General features: G+C 43.2%; 1 protein-coding gene across 2 annotated transcripts in view; it reads left to right on the top strand.

Moving 5' to 3' along the window:
• Nucleotides 1-14,928, top strand: part of PEX1 (peroxisomal biogenesis factor 1) — a 51,784-nt gene that overhangs the window by 16,889 nt on the left and 19,967 nt on the right. For both annotated transcript variants that reach the window (XM_058183384.1, XM_058183385.1), the window contains 5 exons: nt 525-691; nt 1,465-1,599; nt 5,657-5,721; nt 6,305-6,447; nt 14,535-14,638. In XM_058183384.1, the coding sequence (XP_058039367.1) occupies nt 525-691; nt 1,465-1,599; nt 5,657-5,721; nt 6,305-6,447; nt 14,535-14,638 (614 nt within the window). The remainder of the gene's footprint in view (nt 1-524; nt 692-1,464; nt 1,600-5,656; nt 5,722-6,304; nt 6,448-14,534; nt 14,639-14,928) is intronic.

Here is a 14,928-nt window from a genome sequence, read left to right as displayed (position 1 = left end):
GAAAGCTGGAACGCCCACTAGTGGGCGGTAGGGACCAGGTTGACTACCGCTGTAAGGAAGGCGTTCTTAAATTTTCTACAATCTTAACCATCCAAAATAATAAATAGAGTTATCTGAACCCTAATAAAAGAAACTGTTAGCTTCGCTCTGACATGGCCTCAAATGCAAGAGCTGTTGAAGGAAAGTCTCAGCATTGGTATCCCATTTGCAGCCCTATCCTGTGCTCAATAGCTCAAGCAAGGCTCTCCATATTCAGGTGGAATTGAAGCAATATGATTCTGCCCAAATTTCTTGCAACTGTTTAGGTCAGCAATCCTCAACTTTTCTGGCTTGGCAAACTGTCGCGGGGAGGATAGTTCTGTGTGAAATGTGTGACCACACCTGCCACTCACAAATGGAGCTTTGTACACAAGCGTGGGCGCCCACTCGCCCACTGTTAAAAACTCCATTGTATGAGATATTCAGAAATACTTTGTATGTGGCTTAGTATTCCAATGTAATACATGTTCTTTCTGTTTTCACAGATTTGGTTCTATCAATTTTAGATTTCCAAAAAGCTATACAAGGTTTCACCCCAATATCTTTGAGAAACATTAACCTTCATAAACCTCAGAATTTGGGCTGGGATAAAATTGGTGGTCTTAAAGAAATGCAGCAAATACTTAGAGATACTATCCAGTTACCTGCAAAGGTATTTTTATGTGTGTGTTTTTGAGATCCAAGACAATTCCTTTATCGTTCTATTTTGTCTGTGAACAGTTGCAAAGATTTCTAAAATGTTCTAGCTTAAGAAAAAAGTTTCATAATCTAAAAAGGGCATGTGTATGTATAAATTGTATTAAGCAATTGATAATTATTGGGCTTAATGTGTATTATAATTATTATAATGCACATAATTATAATACACATTAGCTCATATTAAAATAAATGTAAAAAACATTTATCATTTAGCTGGGAAGTGGCTCAGGCTGCTAATGCAGCCTGTTATTAACACACAGCTGCCTGCAATTACAGTTACTGCAGGCTCGAGTCCCACCAGGCCCAAGGTTGACTCAGCCTTCCATCCTTTATAAGGTAGGTAAAATGAGGACCCAGATTGTTAAGGGGGCAATGTTGACTTTGTATATAAATATACAAATAGGATGAGACTATTGCCTTACACAGTGTAAGCCGCCCTGAGTCTTCGGAGAAGGGCGGGATATAAATTCAAATAAAAATAAATTTTAAAAAAATCATCAGTAAAAAGCAAAAACATTTGTATTACACTTGAAAGACATATATTAAACAAAAGTCCTAGTTTTTTAAAAGAAGCTACATTTTTTCTAGAATTGTTATTGTGGAGATCATTATGCTAATTCTATTGATAATTAGAAAATATTCTAGCAAGCACAGAAACCCACAACAAGGGCAAGGGTTTTTATACTTTTAAAAGCCGATAGTATTTCTGATATTTTCCATTTCCAGTATCCAGAATTATTTGCTAATCTACCCATACGCCAAAGAACAGGAATCCTACTATATGGAGCTCCAGGAACAGGAAAAACTTTATTAGCAGGTGTAGTTGCCCAAGAGAGTGGAATGAATTTTATCAGCATCAAGGTAATAAATTGAAGTTTATGTAATTCCTGAAAGTGCTAAAATGTAAGTGATTGGTTTCCAAGTAAAATACATATAGTGTTTGCCAGGTAACTAAAGCCTTTTTAAAATATGCAAGATGCAATTCTGAATCTGTTTTGCAGCTATCTGTGTATACAATTAAGGTACATTAATACAGTGATTATAGAAAGGCCTTTGATTGCAATCATGTCAAGCTAAAAATATAGAAAATTGGTGGCAAAAAAAGGCACATGATCCATTGTATCAGCCTTTTGAGGAGTTTTTTTTCCTTTTTATTATTATTAATTATTATTAATAATTTTTATTATGGTCTGTCACATAGTCAGCCAGGTGTTCAGAGCAGATTTGACATTTTTGTCTGTCAATTAAATCCTTCCCAAAGACCCAGGGCTAGGCAAATATGGATGTTTGATGCAGTTGTGTAATCTAATTTTTTTTACTACCAGTTCTGTGGGCGTGGCTTTGTGGGCATGGTGTGGCTTGGTAGGCGTTGCTTGGTGGGCGTGGCAGGGGAAAGATACTGCAAAATCTCCATTCCCACCCCACTCTGGGGCCAGCCAGAGGTGGCATTTGCCGGTTCTCCAAATTACTCAAAATTTCTACTACCGGTTCTCCAGAACCTGCCAGATTTCACCCTTGCCTTGATGGTGTTACAAGTATTGTTACAGGATGTATTTATTTTGTTTTATTGTTTTGCCTTACTTTAAATTTTGAATTAAAATGTGGAATGTGTTAAAAAAAATGGGCATCTCAGAAACATGTATTCTTCTTGTGAGGGGCTTATGTACAGGTCAGGAAGCCCCAGTACTGATAGATCGTGGTGAAACAGACTGGCTCCAGGTTGACAAAGGAGTGCGACAAAGCTGTATATACATTCTCCTTAATTCATTCATCCCGTATGTGAAATACATACTAAGTGAAGGTCAATTGGAAGAAGATAGCTATGGTTCTAAAACTGAAAGATGAAACTTTAATAATCTGTGCTACTATGACAATACTTCCCTGATAGCTAAAAACTTAGGTATCCTCGACCTACAATCATCCAGTTAGTGATCATTCAAAGTTATGATGTTGGTGGATGAAAGGTCATTACAACTGTCTTCTGAGTTGCAGGTGTCTTGCAACCCATTGGTTACATTACCGCATGGGTGTCAAACTTGCAGCTTCATGTTGCCATCACATGAAATTTCACGATGTTTTTTCCCTTTGCAGAGCTGTGGTGGGTGTGGCCTTCGGGTGATGCATCCGGCCCATGGGCCGCCAGTTTGCCACTCCTAATTACCACAGTTTAGCTGCTTGATAACCTGTTTGTACTTAGGCCAGGTTGCCAAGCAGCCACAATCATGTGATTGCTACTTGTAACCTTCCCTGCCAGCTTCCTCAAAAAGTTAGTGAAGGACAGAGAAGATAATAAATTGCTGGGGTAAGTTTCGCCTACCTGTACATATTCCCCCAGCCCTCTGCATTTGTGCCAAGCCAGCCACTCATGCGCCCCCCCACTTACTCCTACACACCATTCCCAAACCACATAGCACTTTCTCGCACCAACGCTGCTCTGCATAGCATCTTTCACTCCCAATCTGTGCAGTGCCTCTTACACATCCCTCCCCACAACCTCTGTGGCACCTCTTACAACATCCCCTTCACATCCCCTACTCATTCCCAACCACGCAGTGCCTCATTCACATCCTTGTGCATCCCCTCACACCATGTTGTATCTCTCATATGCGTATTCCAACTCATGCAGTGCTTCTCACACATCTCTCAGAGCACCCTCCCCAATCCACATGGCTCATCTTGCACACCTACTCACACCATTCTGCTTGGCATGCAATGCACTGCCTCATTCCATTCCCAATCCAGAACCAGGCATTTTCATGTCTGTTGCCTGGCATGTGCAATTTCTGCTAGTTTCCCCACTGACTTTAGTTGTTCGAAGCTGGCAAAAAATTGCCTTACCTAACAGCTGAGGGATTCAGTTAACAACAGTAGTTGAGACTGTCACTAAGCGATAAAGTCATGCATTACCACTACATTGCTTAGGAATGAAAATTCTGGTTCCAATTGCTGTCTTAAGTTGAGGACTAATTATACAATGCTCTGCAAGCTAGAGTAATATCAAGATGCATGGTGAAAAAAAATGAAACTGAAATTAAATATAAAGATCAAACTAAGGACAATAACTAGAACCAGCCTTAAAATTCACAATCAAAATATCAAAGTGGAGGATAGCTTCTGCCTTTTAGAATCAACTATTAGCAAGAAAGGACCAAGCAGTCAAAAAAGCTACAAGCTACAAGCGAGCAGTTGCTAGAGCAACCATTATTTATTTAATGTATGATGAGAACATGACAGAAGAGAAGTAAACCTATGTACACAGTCCACATAATTATAAATAAAATTTCTACAGGGGTATGGCAGTGGCCTCATAACTGGATGTCCAATTCAGTTATCCAGGCGATCACCTTTGGTGTTGCTTCATGCAGGGCAACCATGAAGGTCTTGAGAAAGAAATTTAAATTCTTGGATATGTCTATGCTGACAAAGATCAGAGTCATGGAAGCTTTGAAACACTCTATGGAAGTGAAAGTTGGATTTGAAGAAGAGTTGGAAGAGTATTGATGCTTTTGAATTTTGGTGTTGGAGAAGACTTCAAAAAATAGAGTGGACAGCTGAAAATAAACTGATGGATCAAGGAACAAATAAACACAGAATTCTCACTAAATGCACAAATGTCTAAGCTCAAATTATCCTACTTTAAAAATACCATGCAAAGACTTAGCTTTCTGGAGCAGGATGTAATGCTGGGAAAGGAAAGAAAAGAAAAGAAGAGCATGACCAGCAGCAAATCGGATGGACTCAATTACATGCCGATGGATATATCGTTTAAATAGCTGGGGGGGGGGTGGAATTATGGACATATTGTCATGTACAATATCATGTGGTTGCTTGGAGTTGGCAGTAATATGAAGCTCCATAATCATCAGTCAATTAATGCAAGGAAATTGTACAGGCAATTTTCTGTAATCATGCCAGCAAAGCTCAGCAGAATATCAATAGTAACATCTATTTTAATATAGTCTTATTACTTAATTGTATAACATGTTTGTAGGGACATGGTGGCTCAGTGGCTAGGATACTGAGCTTGTCGATCAGAAGGTCGGCAGTTCAGCAGTTTGAATCCGTAGTGCCGCTAACGGGGTGAGCTCCTGTTACTTGTCCCAGCTTCTGCCAATCTAGCAGTTCGAAAGCACGTAAAAAATGCAAGTAGAAAAATAGGGACCGCCTTTCCTGACAGTTAGAACAATTAATCAGTGGAACAACTTGCCTGCAGAAGTTGTAAATGCTCCAGCACTGGAAATTTTTAAAAAAATGTTGGATAGCCATTTGTCTGAAATTGTGTAGGGTTTCCTGCCTGGGCAGGGGGTTGGACTAGAAGGCCTCCAAGGTCCCTTCCAACTTTATTATTATTATTATTATTATTATTATTATTATTATTATTATTATTATTATTATTATTATTTTGTGGGAAGGTAATAGTGTTCAGTGCACCTTTGGTATTTAGTCATGCTGGCCACATGACCACGGAGACGTCTTCAGACAGCGTTGGCTCTTTGGCTTTGAAACGGAGATATGCACCGCCCCCTAGAGTTGGGAACGACTAGCACATGTGTGCGAGGGGAACCTTTACCTATAAAATGTTTCTATATAATTTATCTTTTGTGTATTGGTTTTTCTCAGTAATTTTAGCTTACCCCAGTAATTCAAAATTTAAAACTATTGTATTATTGTTATATTTATGGTTCAAAAGAATCCTTATTCTTGTTTATTCCTCTTCTTTGAGAAGTATAAATCCTTGACAGTTTGAAAGTTATAGTAGAAAAGTGAGATTGAAACATTTTAAAACAATATACATTTAAAAGTGTGTTCGAAATATTTTAAATCACTATATTTTTAAAATTAGTTATTAGTGCAATTGCTTTTCACTTGAACTATATAACTTGGTTTTTTGGAACATTTATCATTTTGTTTCTTGCAGGGGCCAGAACTGCTCAGCAAATACATTGGAGCAAGTGAACAGGCAGTTCGCGATATATTTAACAGGTTGGGTCCAATAACATGGTGTGGTTTCCTGAGTGTATTTTTATGATTATTACAAAAAATGTCACTGAATTTGCTAAGGGATGATGTGAGAAAGAGAGAGCAAGAGGATTATGAAAGAAATGAAATATAGCTAGTCCTTGATTTACAACCATTCATTTAGTGATGCTCTAAGTTACGTCACTGAAAAAAATAACTTATGGCTATTTTTCAACACTTACAACCATTGCGGTACCCCCATGGTCCCATGAACAAAATTCAGATGTTTTAGCAGTTGGCATATTTTTATAATAGTTGCAGTGTCCTGGGGTTATATGATTATAACCTTCTGATAAGCAAAGTCAATTAGGGAGCCAAATTCACTTTGCAACCATGTTACTAACTTAACTGGTAATTCACTTAACACTTTCACTTAAGAAAGATTGTAAAATGGGACTTAACACTCACTTAACTGTCTTGCTTAGCAATGGAAATTTTGGGCTCAGTTGCGATCATAAGTTGAGGACTACCTGTAACAGGATTTGCTAATTTCACTTTTGGTAGATGATATTTTGTTTCTTCAGTCTGAAGTGTATTTATATTGCAGAGCTCAAGCAGCCAAGCCATGCATACTTTTCTTTGATGAATTTGATTCTCTTGCTCCTCGAAGAGGTCATGATAACACTGGTGTAACTGACCGAGTTGTTAATCAACTGCTGACTCAGTTAGATGGTGTAGAAGGCTTAAAAGGTATGTATATATGTATTGTCCAGAACCAATCATAAAAGCAAAGTAAAACAAATATAGTAAATAAAATAATAAAATTACATTGTTAAAAAGTTTGAAAGTGCATTAGATGTTTTCTAGAAATCATGGTTTATTAATAAAATTTTTACAACCTTCTGAGAATTTAATAGCATAAAAGAAGAGCATAAATCTCATAATCAGAGGAGCAGTTCAAATATTGACAACTGGGGTTGTAAGTTTTCATCCTTCTTGTGTATATAATTGTTGTTGTTGTTAGTTTCAAAGTTGTGTCCGACCCGTGACCCCATGGACAACGTTCCTCCAGGCCTCCCATCCTCTACCATCCTCTGGAGTCTATTTAAGCTTATGCCTACTACTTCAGTGACTCCATCCAACCACCTCATTCTCTGTCGTCCCCTTCTTCTTTTGCCCTCAATCTTTCCCAGATTAGACTCTTCTCCAGTGAGTCCTTCCTTCTCATTAGGTGGCCAAAGTATTTCAGTTTCATCTTCAACATCTGGCCTTCTAAAGAGCAGTCAGGGTTGATCTCCTCTAGGACTGACTTGTTTGTTCACCTTGAAGTCCAAGGGACTCGCAGGAGTCTTCTCCAGCATCAGAATTCAAAGGCCTTAATTCTTTGGTGCTCAGCCTTATGGTCCAGCTTTTACAGCCATACATTCCAACTGGAAAAACCATAGCCTTGACTATATGCACTTTTGTTGGCAGGGTGATGTCTCCGCTTTTTAGTACGCTGTCTAGATTTGCCATAGCTTTCCTCCCCAGGAATAAGCATTTTTTAATTTCTTGGCTGCAGTCCCCATCTGCAGTGATCTTGGAGCCCAGGAGAATAAAATCTGTCACTACCTCCATTTCTTCGCCATCTATCTGCCAGGAATTGAGACGGCTGGATGCCATGATCTTTTAGTTTCTCTTCACTTTCTGCCATTAGAGTGGTATCATCTGCATATCTGAGGTTGTTGATATTTCTCCCGGCAATCTTAATTCCAACTTTTAATTCATCCAGCCCCACCCTTATTATGATGCGCTCTGCATATAAGTTAAATAGGCAGGGTGATAGTATACAGCCTTGCCGGATTCCTTTCCCAATTTTGAACCAACCAGTGGTTCCATGTCCAGTTCTCACTGTTGCTTTTTGACCCGCATACAGGTTTCTCAAGAGACAAATAAGATGGTCTGGTATACCCATGTCTTTCAGAAGTTGCCACAATTTGTTGTGATCCACACAATCAAAGGCTTTAGCATAGTCAGTGAAGCAGAAGTAGATGTTTTTCTGGAACTCCCTAGCTTTCTCCATGATCCAGCATATGTTGGCAATTTGATCTCTAGTTCCTCTGCCTCTTCGAAATCCTGCTGTACTTTTGGTAGTTCTCGATCCACATACTGCTGGAGCCTAGCTTGTAGGATTTTAAGCATAATCTTACCAGCATGTGAAATGAGTGAAATGGTGTGATAGTTTGAACATTCTTTGGCATTGCCTTTCTTTGAAATTGGAATGTAAACTGACCTTTTCCAATCCTGTAGCCACTGTTGAGTTTTCCAGATTTTGCAAGGAGAAGTTCATGATCTGAGCCACAGTCAACTCCTGGTCTTGTTTTTACTGATTTATATATTCTCCATCTTTGGCTGCAGAGCACATAGTCAATCTGATTTCTGTGTTGACCGTCTGATGATGTCCATGTGTAGAGTCGTCTCTTGGGTTGTTGGAAAATAGTGTTCGCTATGACCATCGTATTATCTTGACATAATTCTATCAGCCTATGCCCTGCTTCATTTTGTACTCCAAGGCCAAACTTGCCTGGTTATATTTTGGCTTCCTGCTTTAGCATTCCAATCCCCCATGACGATAAGGACATCATTTTTTGGTGTTAATTCTATAAGATGCTGTCATAGAACCAGTCAATTTCATCCTCTTCAGCACCAGTGGTTGGGGCATAGACTTGGACTACTGTAATATTGAATGGTTTGCCTTGGATTCGAACGGAGATGATTCTGTCATTTTGGGGATTGTATCTTCTTCTGCGCATGTGCGTAATGGCGGCGTTTTAATCCCGTGGAGACGGCGAGCTGGGAGTTCCCAAGCCGAGACACCGTTCTGCTGACCGCTGGGCTGCTTGGTCTCCGGCTCCAGGTTGGTCAACATACCGGCAGCCGAGAGTGAGGTCTTTGGATCTCGGTGGGTCCTCGGCTGATGAGAGCGGAGCCGGAGTTCCGGATGAGCAGCGGATGGCGGCGGCCATTTTGGGGTGTGGGGCGATGTTCCGGCCTGGCTCGGCTTAATTCCCGGCCGCAGGTAACATCAGCGGCATCGTGGTGGGCCGTTTCGGGGCGGAATCCTCATGGGCCCAAACATTGGCTGATCCCCCAGCTGACTTTCGGCCATGGCTTGCTTTTGCCGCAATTTCCACCAGCGGCATATTGGCGGCCTGGCCTTGATTTCCATCAGCGGCACGCTGGTGCCATGTGCCCAGCGGCATTAATGGCGGCTCTAGCGGCGGCAGCATTGGCGGCACTGGCGGCATTGAGGCGAGCGCCGTTCTACCTGACCACTGAGCTGCATGAACCCCTACCCCGTGACGGTGCTAAGCCGGGAATCTGAGGGAGACTTTTTCATCTTGGTGGCCGGCAACCGAGGGGAATATCATCATGCCAGCTTCCGAGGGGGAGGTCATTGGACTTGGCCGGACCTCTGGACCCTTTGGTTGTTTACTGGACCCTCTGGATTTGGACCGGTCTCTCTGGTCCCCCGGATTTTGACGGATTGCGGGGCGGCCATTTTGGTGGCATGGGTCAGCATTTTGGCCTGTTTTTTCCATCTACAATAAGGACAGGGGTGAAGCAGACAATATGGTCGGTCTATGATTCAATGACCCGATGTTATGTGGCATTGACCCGGGGACTATAATGAGATCTATTGTCCTACGGGAGACTGAACTTGCCCAAACTGTTTACCACCTTTTGTCGGGTCTTGATGGACTATCAGAATGATAGCAACATCCATGCCGGTTAGGAACGGACCCTTTTCTGCCGTTTTATCTTTTATTCTTCCATGAGATATTCGTCTACTGAGCTATTACGACTGTGAGGTTCCCCCGCCTCGCAGGAATGGCCCTCCAGGTTATCGAGGGCCTACCTTAACGAAGGGTCTTGGGACCCAGAGAGATGGCATGCGGCCAAGAAGAATTTTTGGGTTTTTTTTAAAGAGGTTTTTTAAAGAGGGGTTTTTAAGGGGGGGAGGGATAAGACGGGTGGGGGGAGTAACCCGTCGGGGAGGGGTCCAGTCCCTGCGCTTGCTCGCAGCACTACGTCATCTGGTCCGAAGGCAGAGGGGGAGGGGTTTGTTCCAGGTTTAGAGGGTCGTTCTATCTGTACGGTAAGTGGGAGAGGCAGATATGGCGGAAGCGGGGGGCCGTATCGATTTTTGGGAGCACATGCTCGCTGTTTAAAAGCGATCACGTGCTTCGGCCCCTTAGTCTTTACCTGTTCCCCGGACGGTCATGATCCTCAGAGCTTGGGTCTTCGGTTGATGTTATGTAATGCTCGGTCTGTGGTTAATAAAGCCCCCCTGATTTACGATCTTATTCAGGGGGAATCTGCGGACCTTATGGGCATTACGGAGACCTGGCTGGGCTCGGAGGGGGGTGTCTCCCTTGTTGAGTTGTGCCCTCCGGGTTTCCAAGCATTTCATCAACCGAGAGCCCAAGGTAGGGGTGGGGGGGTGGCGGTTGTTATTAGGGAAAGTCTAGAGCCGAGGGAGGCCACTGTTCCTCAGATAGCCGGTTGTGAATCCCTCTTTGTGAGGTGGGGTTATAGGAATCAGTTGGGCTTGTTGATCACATACCTGGCTCCTTGCTGCATGACTACAGCCGTACCCGAGTTGTTGGAGGTGCTTGCCAGGGTGGCGGTTGAGACCCCCAGACTTATAGTCATGGGGGATTTCAACTTGCCATCGACCGGCTTGTTATCGATGGCGGCCCGGGAGTTCCAGGCTTCCATGATGGCCTTGGACCTGATTCAAGTAATTGATGGCCCCACGCATACTGGAGGAGGCACACTGGATCTAATTTATATCTCTGGGCAGTGGTTAAATGATCTGGAATTAGATGATTTAGTAACAGAACCGGTGTCATGGTCAGATCATTTTCTCCTTCGCCTGGACTTTCGGACCGCCGCTCACCACCACAGGGAGACGGAACCAATGCGTTGGTTCCATCCTAGGTGCCTGATGGACCCCGAGAGGTTCCTGACGGATCTTGGGCCATTCCCTGAGGATCTGGCCCACGGCACGGCTGAAGAACTAGTTGTGGCCTGGGAACAGGCCGCGGCTGGAGCTTTGGACCGTGTCGTGTCTTTGCGGCCTCTGACCCGGCGCAGATCTCAGCCAGCCCCTTGGTTCTCCGAGGGGCTGAGGGAGATGAAATGCCAGAGAAGACGCCTAGAGAGTACCTGGAGGTCCAGTCGTTCCGAAGCTGACCGGACACTAGTTAGGTCTTATTCTAAGGCCTACCTAGTGGCACTGAGGGAGGCAAAGCGTTTCTACGCTTCCACCCTCATTGCGTCGGCAGATAACCGCCCGGCCGCCCTGTTTCGGGTGACCCGCTCTCTCCTTCATCAGGAGGCGCGGGATGACCTTTTGCAGGGACGTGCCGAGGAGTTTAGTGGTTATCTATACGATAAAATTGTTCAGCTCCGGGATGGCTTGGACCGGAATTGGGATGATCCAAGTGAGAGGGCGGACTCGCGTCTTGTTGAGATTGTTTGGGATAAGTTTGACCCTGTGGCTCTCGAGGACGTGGACAGGTTGTTGGGGAGGCTTCACGCCACCATATGTTTACTGGACCTGTGCCCTTCCTGGTTGGTGCTGGCCACACAGGAGGTGACACGAGGCTGGCTCCAGGGGATTATTAATGCTTCCTTGTTGGAGGGGGTTTTCCCTGCCGCCTTGAAAGAGGCGGTGGTAAGATCCCTTCTCAAGAAGCCTTCCCTAGACCCAGCTATTTTGGGTAATTATCGTCCGATCTCCAACCTTCATTTTGTTGCGAAGGTTATAGAGAGTGTTGTGGCACGGCAGCTACCTCAATACCTGGATGAAGTTGTCTATCTAGACCTGTTCCAGTCCGGCTTCCGAACCGGATATAGTACGGAGACAGCTTTGGTCGCGTTGGTGGATGATCTCTGGAGGGCCAGAGACAGGGGTTATTTCTCTGCCCTGGTCCTATTAGATCTCTCAGCGGCTTTTGATACCATCGACCATGGTATCCTGCTGCACCAGTTAGAGGGGTTGGGAGTGGGAGGCACCGTTTATAGGTGGTTCTCCTCCTATCTCTCTGACCAGTCGCAGACGGTGTTTACAGGGGGGCAGAGGTCGACCGCGAGGCGCCTTACTTGTGGGGTGCCGCAGGGGTCGATTCTCTCGCCCCTCCTGTTCAAAATCTACATGAAGCCGCTGAGTGAGATCATGAGTGGCTTTGGGGTGAGATACCAACTGTACGCTGATGACACTCAGCTGTACTTTTCCACCCCGGGCCACCCCAACGAAGCTGTTGAAGTGCTGTCCCGGTGTTTGGAAGCTGTACGGGTCTGGATGGGGAGAAATAGGCTCAAGTTAAATCCCTCCAAGACGGAGTGGCTGTGGATGCCGGCACCCCGATACAGTCAGCTGCAGCTGCAGCTGACTGTTGGGGGCGAGTCATTGGCCCCAAGGGAAAGGGTGCGCAACTTGGGTGTTCTTCTGGATGGACGGCTGTCGTTTGAAGATCATTTGACGGCCGTCTCCAGGAGAGCTTTTCCCCAGGTCCGCCTGGTTCGCCAGTTGCGCTCCTTCCTTGATCGGGATGCCTTATGCACAGTCACTCATGCTCTTGTTACCTCTCGCTTGTATTATTGCAATGCTCTCTACATGGGGCTCCCCTTGAAGTGCACTCGGAGGCTTCAGTTAGTCCAGAATGCAGCTGCGCAGGTGATAGAGGGAGCCACATGCGGCTCCCATGTAGCACCACTCCTGCGCAGGCTGCATTGGCTGCTTGTGGTCTTTCGGGTGCACTTTAAGGTTTTGGTTACTACCTTTAAAGCGCTCCATGGCTTGGGGCCTGGGTACTTACGTGACCGCCTACTGTTACCGCACGCCTCCCACCGACCCATACGCTCAGACAGAGAGGGACTTCTCAGGGTGCCGTCCGCCAAGCAATGCCGGCTGGCGGCCCCCAGGGGAAGATCCTTCTCTGTGGGGGCTCCTACCCTCTGGAATGAACTTCCCCCTGGCTTGCGCCAAATACCTGATCTTCGGACCTTTCACCGCGAGTTGAAAACGTATTTATTTACTCGCGCAGGGCTGGCTTAAGTTTTTGTTAGATTTTTTAAATTTTAAATTTCTAGATGAATTTTAATGGGTTTTTTAGATTTTAAATGTTTTTTAAATTTTCGGCCAATTGTATAATAAGTTTTTTAATTTTGCTTTTAATTGTATATTGTTTTGTTCTTTTTCTGGCTTTAAACTGATCTGAGTCCTTCGGGAGAAGGGCGGTATAGAAATATAATAATAATAATAATAATAATAATAATAATAATAATAATAATAATAATAATAATAATAATAATAATAATAATAATAATAGTAGTAGTAGTAGTAGTAGTAGTAGTAGTAGTAGTAGTAGTAGTAATAATAATAATCCCAGTGTTGCTTTTCCTACTCTTTTATTGATTATGAAGGCTACTCCATTTCTTCTGAGGGATTCTTGCCCACAGTAGTATACCTGGTGATCATCTGAATTAAATTCATCCATTCCTGTCCATTTTAGTTCGCTGATTCCTAAGATGTCGATGTTCAGTCTTGTCATCTTCTTGTTTGACCATGTCCACCTTACCTTGATTCATGGATCTTACATTCCAGAAGAATGTAAGAAAAAAATCTTTACAGCATCGGACTTTCCTTTCACCACCAGATACATCCACGGCTGAGCGTCCTTTTGGCTTTGGCCCAGTCGCTTCATTCTTTCTGATGCTACTAGTACTAACCCTCTGCTCTTCCCCAATAGCATATTGGACATCTTCTGACCTGCAGAGCTCATCTTCCAATGTCATATTTTTTTTCCTTTTTGTACTGTCCATGGGGATTTCCCGGCAATGATACTGGAGTAGGTTGCCATTGCCTTCTCCAGTGGATCACTTTTTGTCAGAACTCTCTGCTATGACCTGTCCGTCTTGGATGTCCCTGGATGGCATAGCTCATAGCTTCATTGAACTACGCAAGCCCCTTCGCCACGACAAGGCAGTAATCCATGAAGGGGTGTGCATATAATAGCTGTTTGAATAACATAACTGCAGCTTTCATATATAAATTTAGTGTATCTGCTAGATGACTATAGGTGTACTTTTGGTTTTTCTTGCCTAAGACTTTACTTTTCTCTACATTGAATTTCATTTTGTTAGATAGGGCCTAGTGTTCAAGTCTGTCAAGATCCATCTGGGTCTTGAGCCAAACATCTAGGGTGTTGGCTATTCCTGCCAGCTTCGTATCATCCACAAATTTGGCAAGTTCCCCTTCTGTTCCCATCATCTAAGTCATTTCTGAAGATATTGAAAAGTACTGAGCCTATGATAGGTGATACTTGTGGTACCCCACTGCTTACTTCCGCCCATGTAGATGTAGTACCATTAAGGGCTACTTGTTGAATACAGTTTGTCAGCCAGTTATAAATCCATCTATACCACTTTTTTTCATTATTACTACTGAATTTGGAAATTGGTAGATGAAACCTAATACATAAATTCAAAGCAATCTCAGCCACCATTAATTTGGATGATGTGACTATAGGATAGGAAATAAATCTTTATCAGAATCTGATTAGTTTGATCAGCTGTTTCAAAGGAATAGCCATGATTAAATTGTTCACACAAAGTAGGCAGAGTGTGAGAGTATGGCATATCAGAAATCAAATATAACAGTTAAAATATATAATTAAATAGCAAAATAAGTTTTTAAAAAACCATTAATTATTACATTCTCATATCTAATACTTTCACAAAGATGATTGGCATATTTTTAATAACAGATATTCTTAATTTGATTTTAGGAGTTTATATACTAGCAGCCACTAGTCGTCCTGATTTGATTGACCCTGCTCTTTTGAGACCTGGTCGATTGGATAAGTGTCTATACTGTCCACCTCCTGATCAGGTAAAGAAATAAAATACTATGCCAGATGTTACATTAGGGAACGCTTGTTTTCCTCTGTAAAATAAAAAGGCAGAATGAAACATATTTCCTGACAATCACTAGTATTGCATGAAATCAGTGATAGTATGTTCTTCTCTTAACATGTTGTAAGCCTGAAGTCAGACTAGTTATTACATAATTATGACCTCCAGGTCTACTGATTCTGTTACCATCTCAGATGTCAAACAGGCAGCCAGGTCATTATAACCCTATGCAGCAGCTTCTTCCCTTGGCTCAGGCTTTCTAGAGTC

Source organism: Ahaetulla prasina, chromosome 4 (genome assembly GCF_028640845.1).
Source record: "Ahaetulla prasina isolate Xishuangbanna chromosome 4, ASM2864084v1, whole genome shotgun sequence".
NCBI classification, from domain to species: Eukaryota; Metazoa; Chordata; class Lepidosauria; order Squamata; family Colubridae; genus Ahaetulla; species Ahaetulla prasina.
This window is presented reverse-complemented; position numbering and strand designations above follow the sequence as displayed.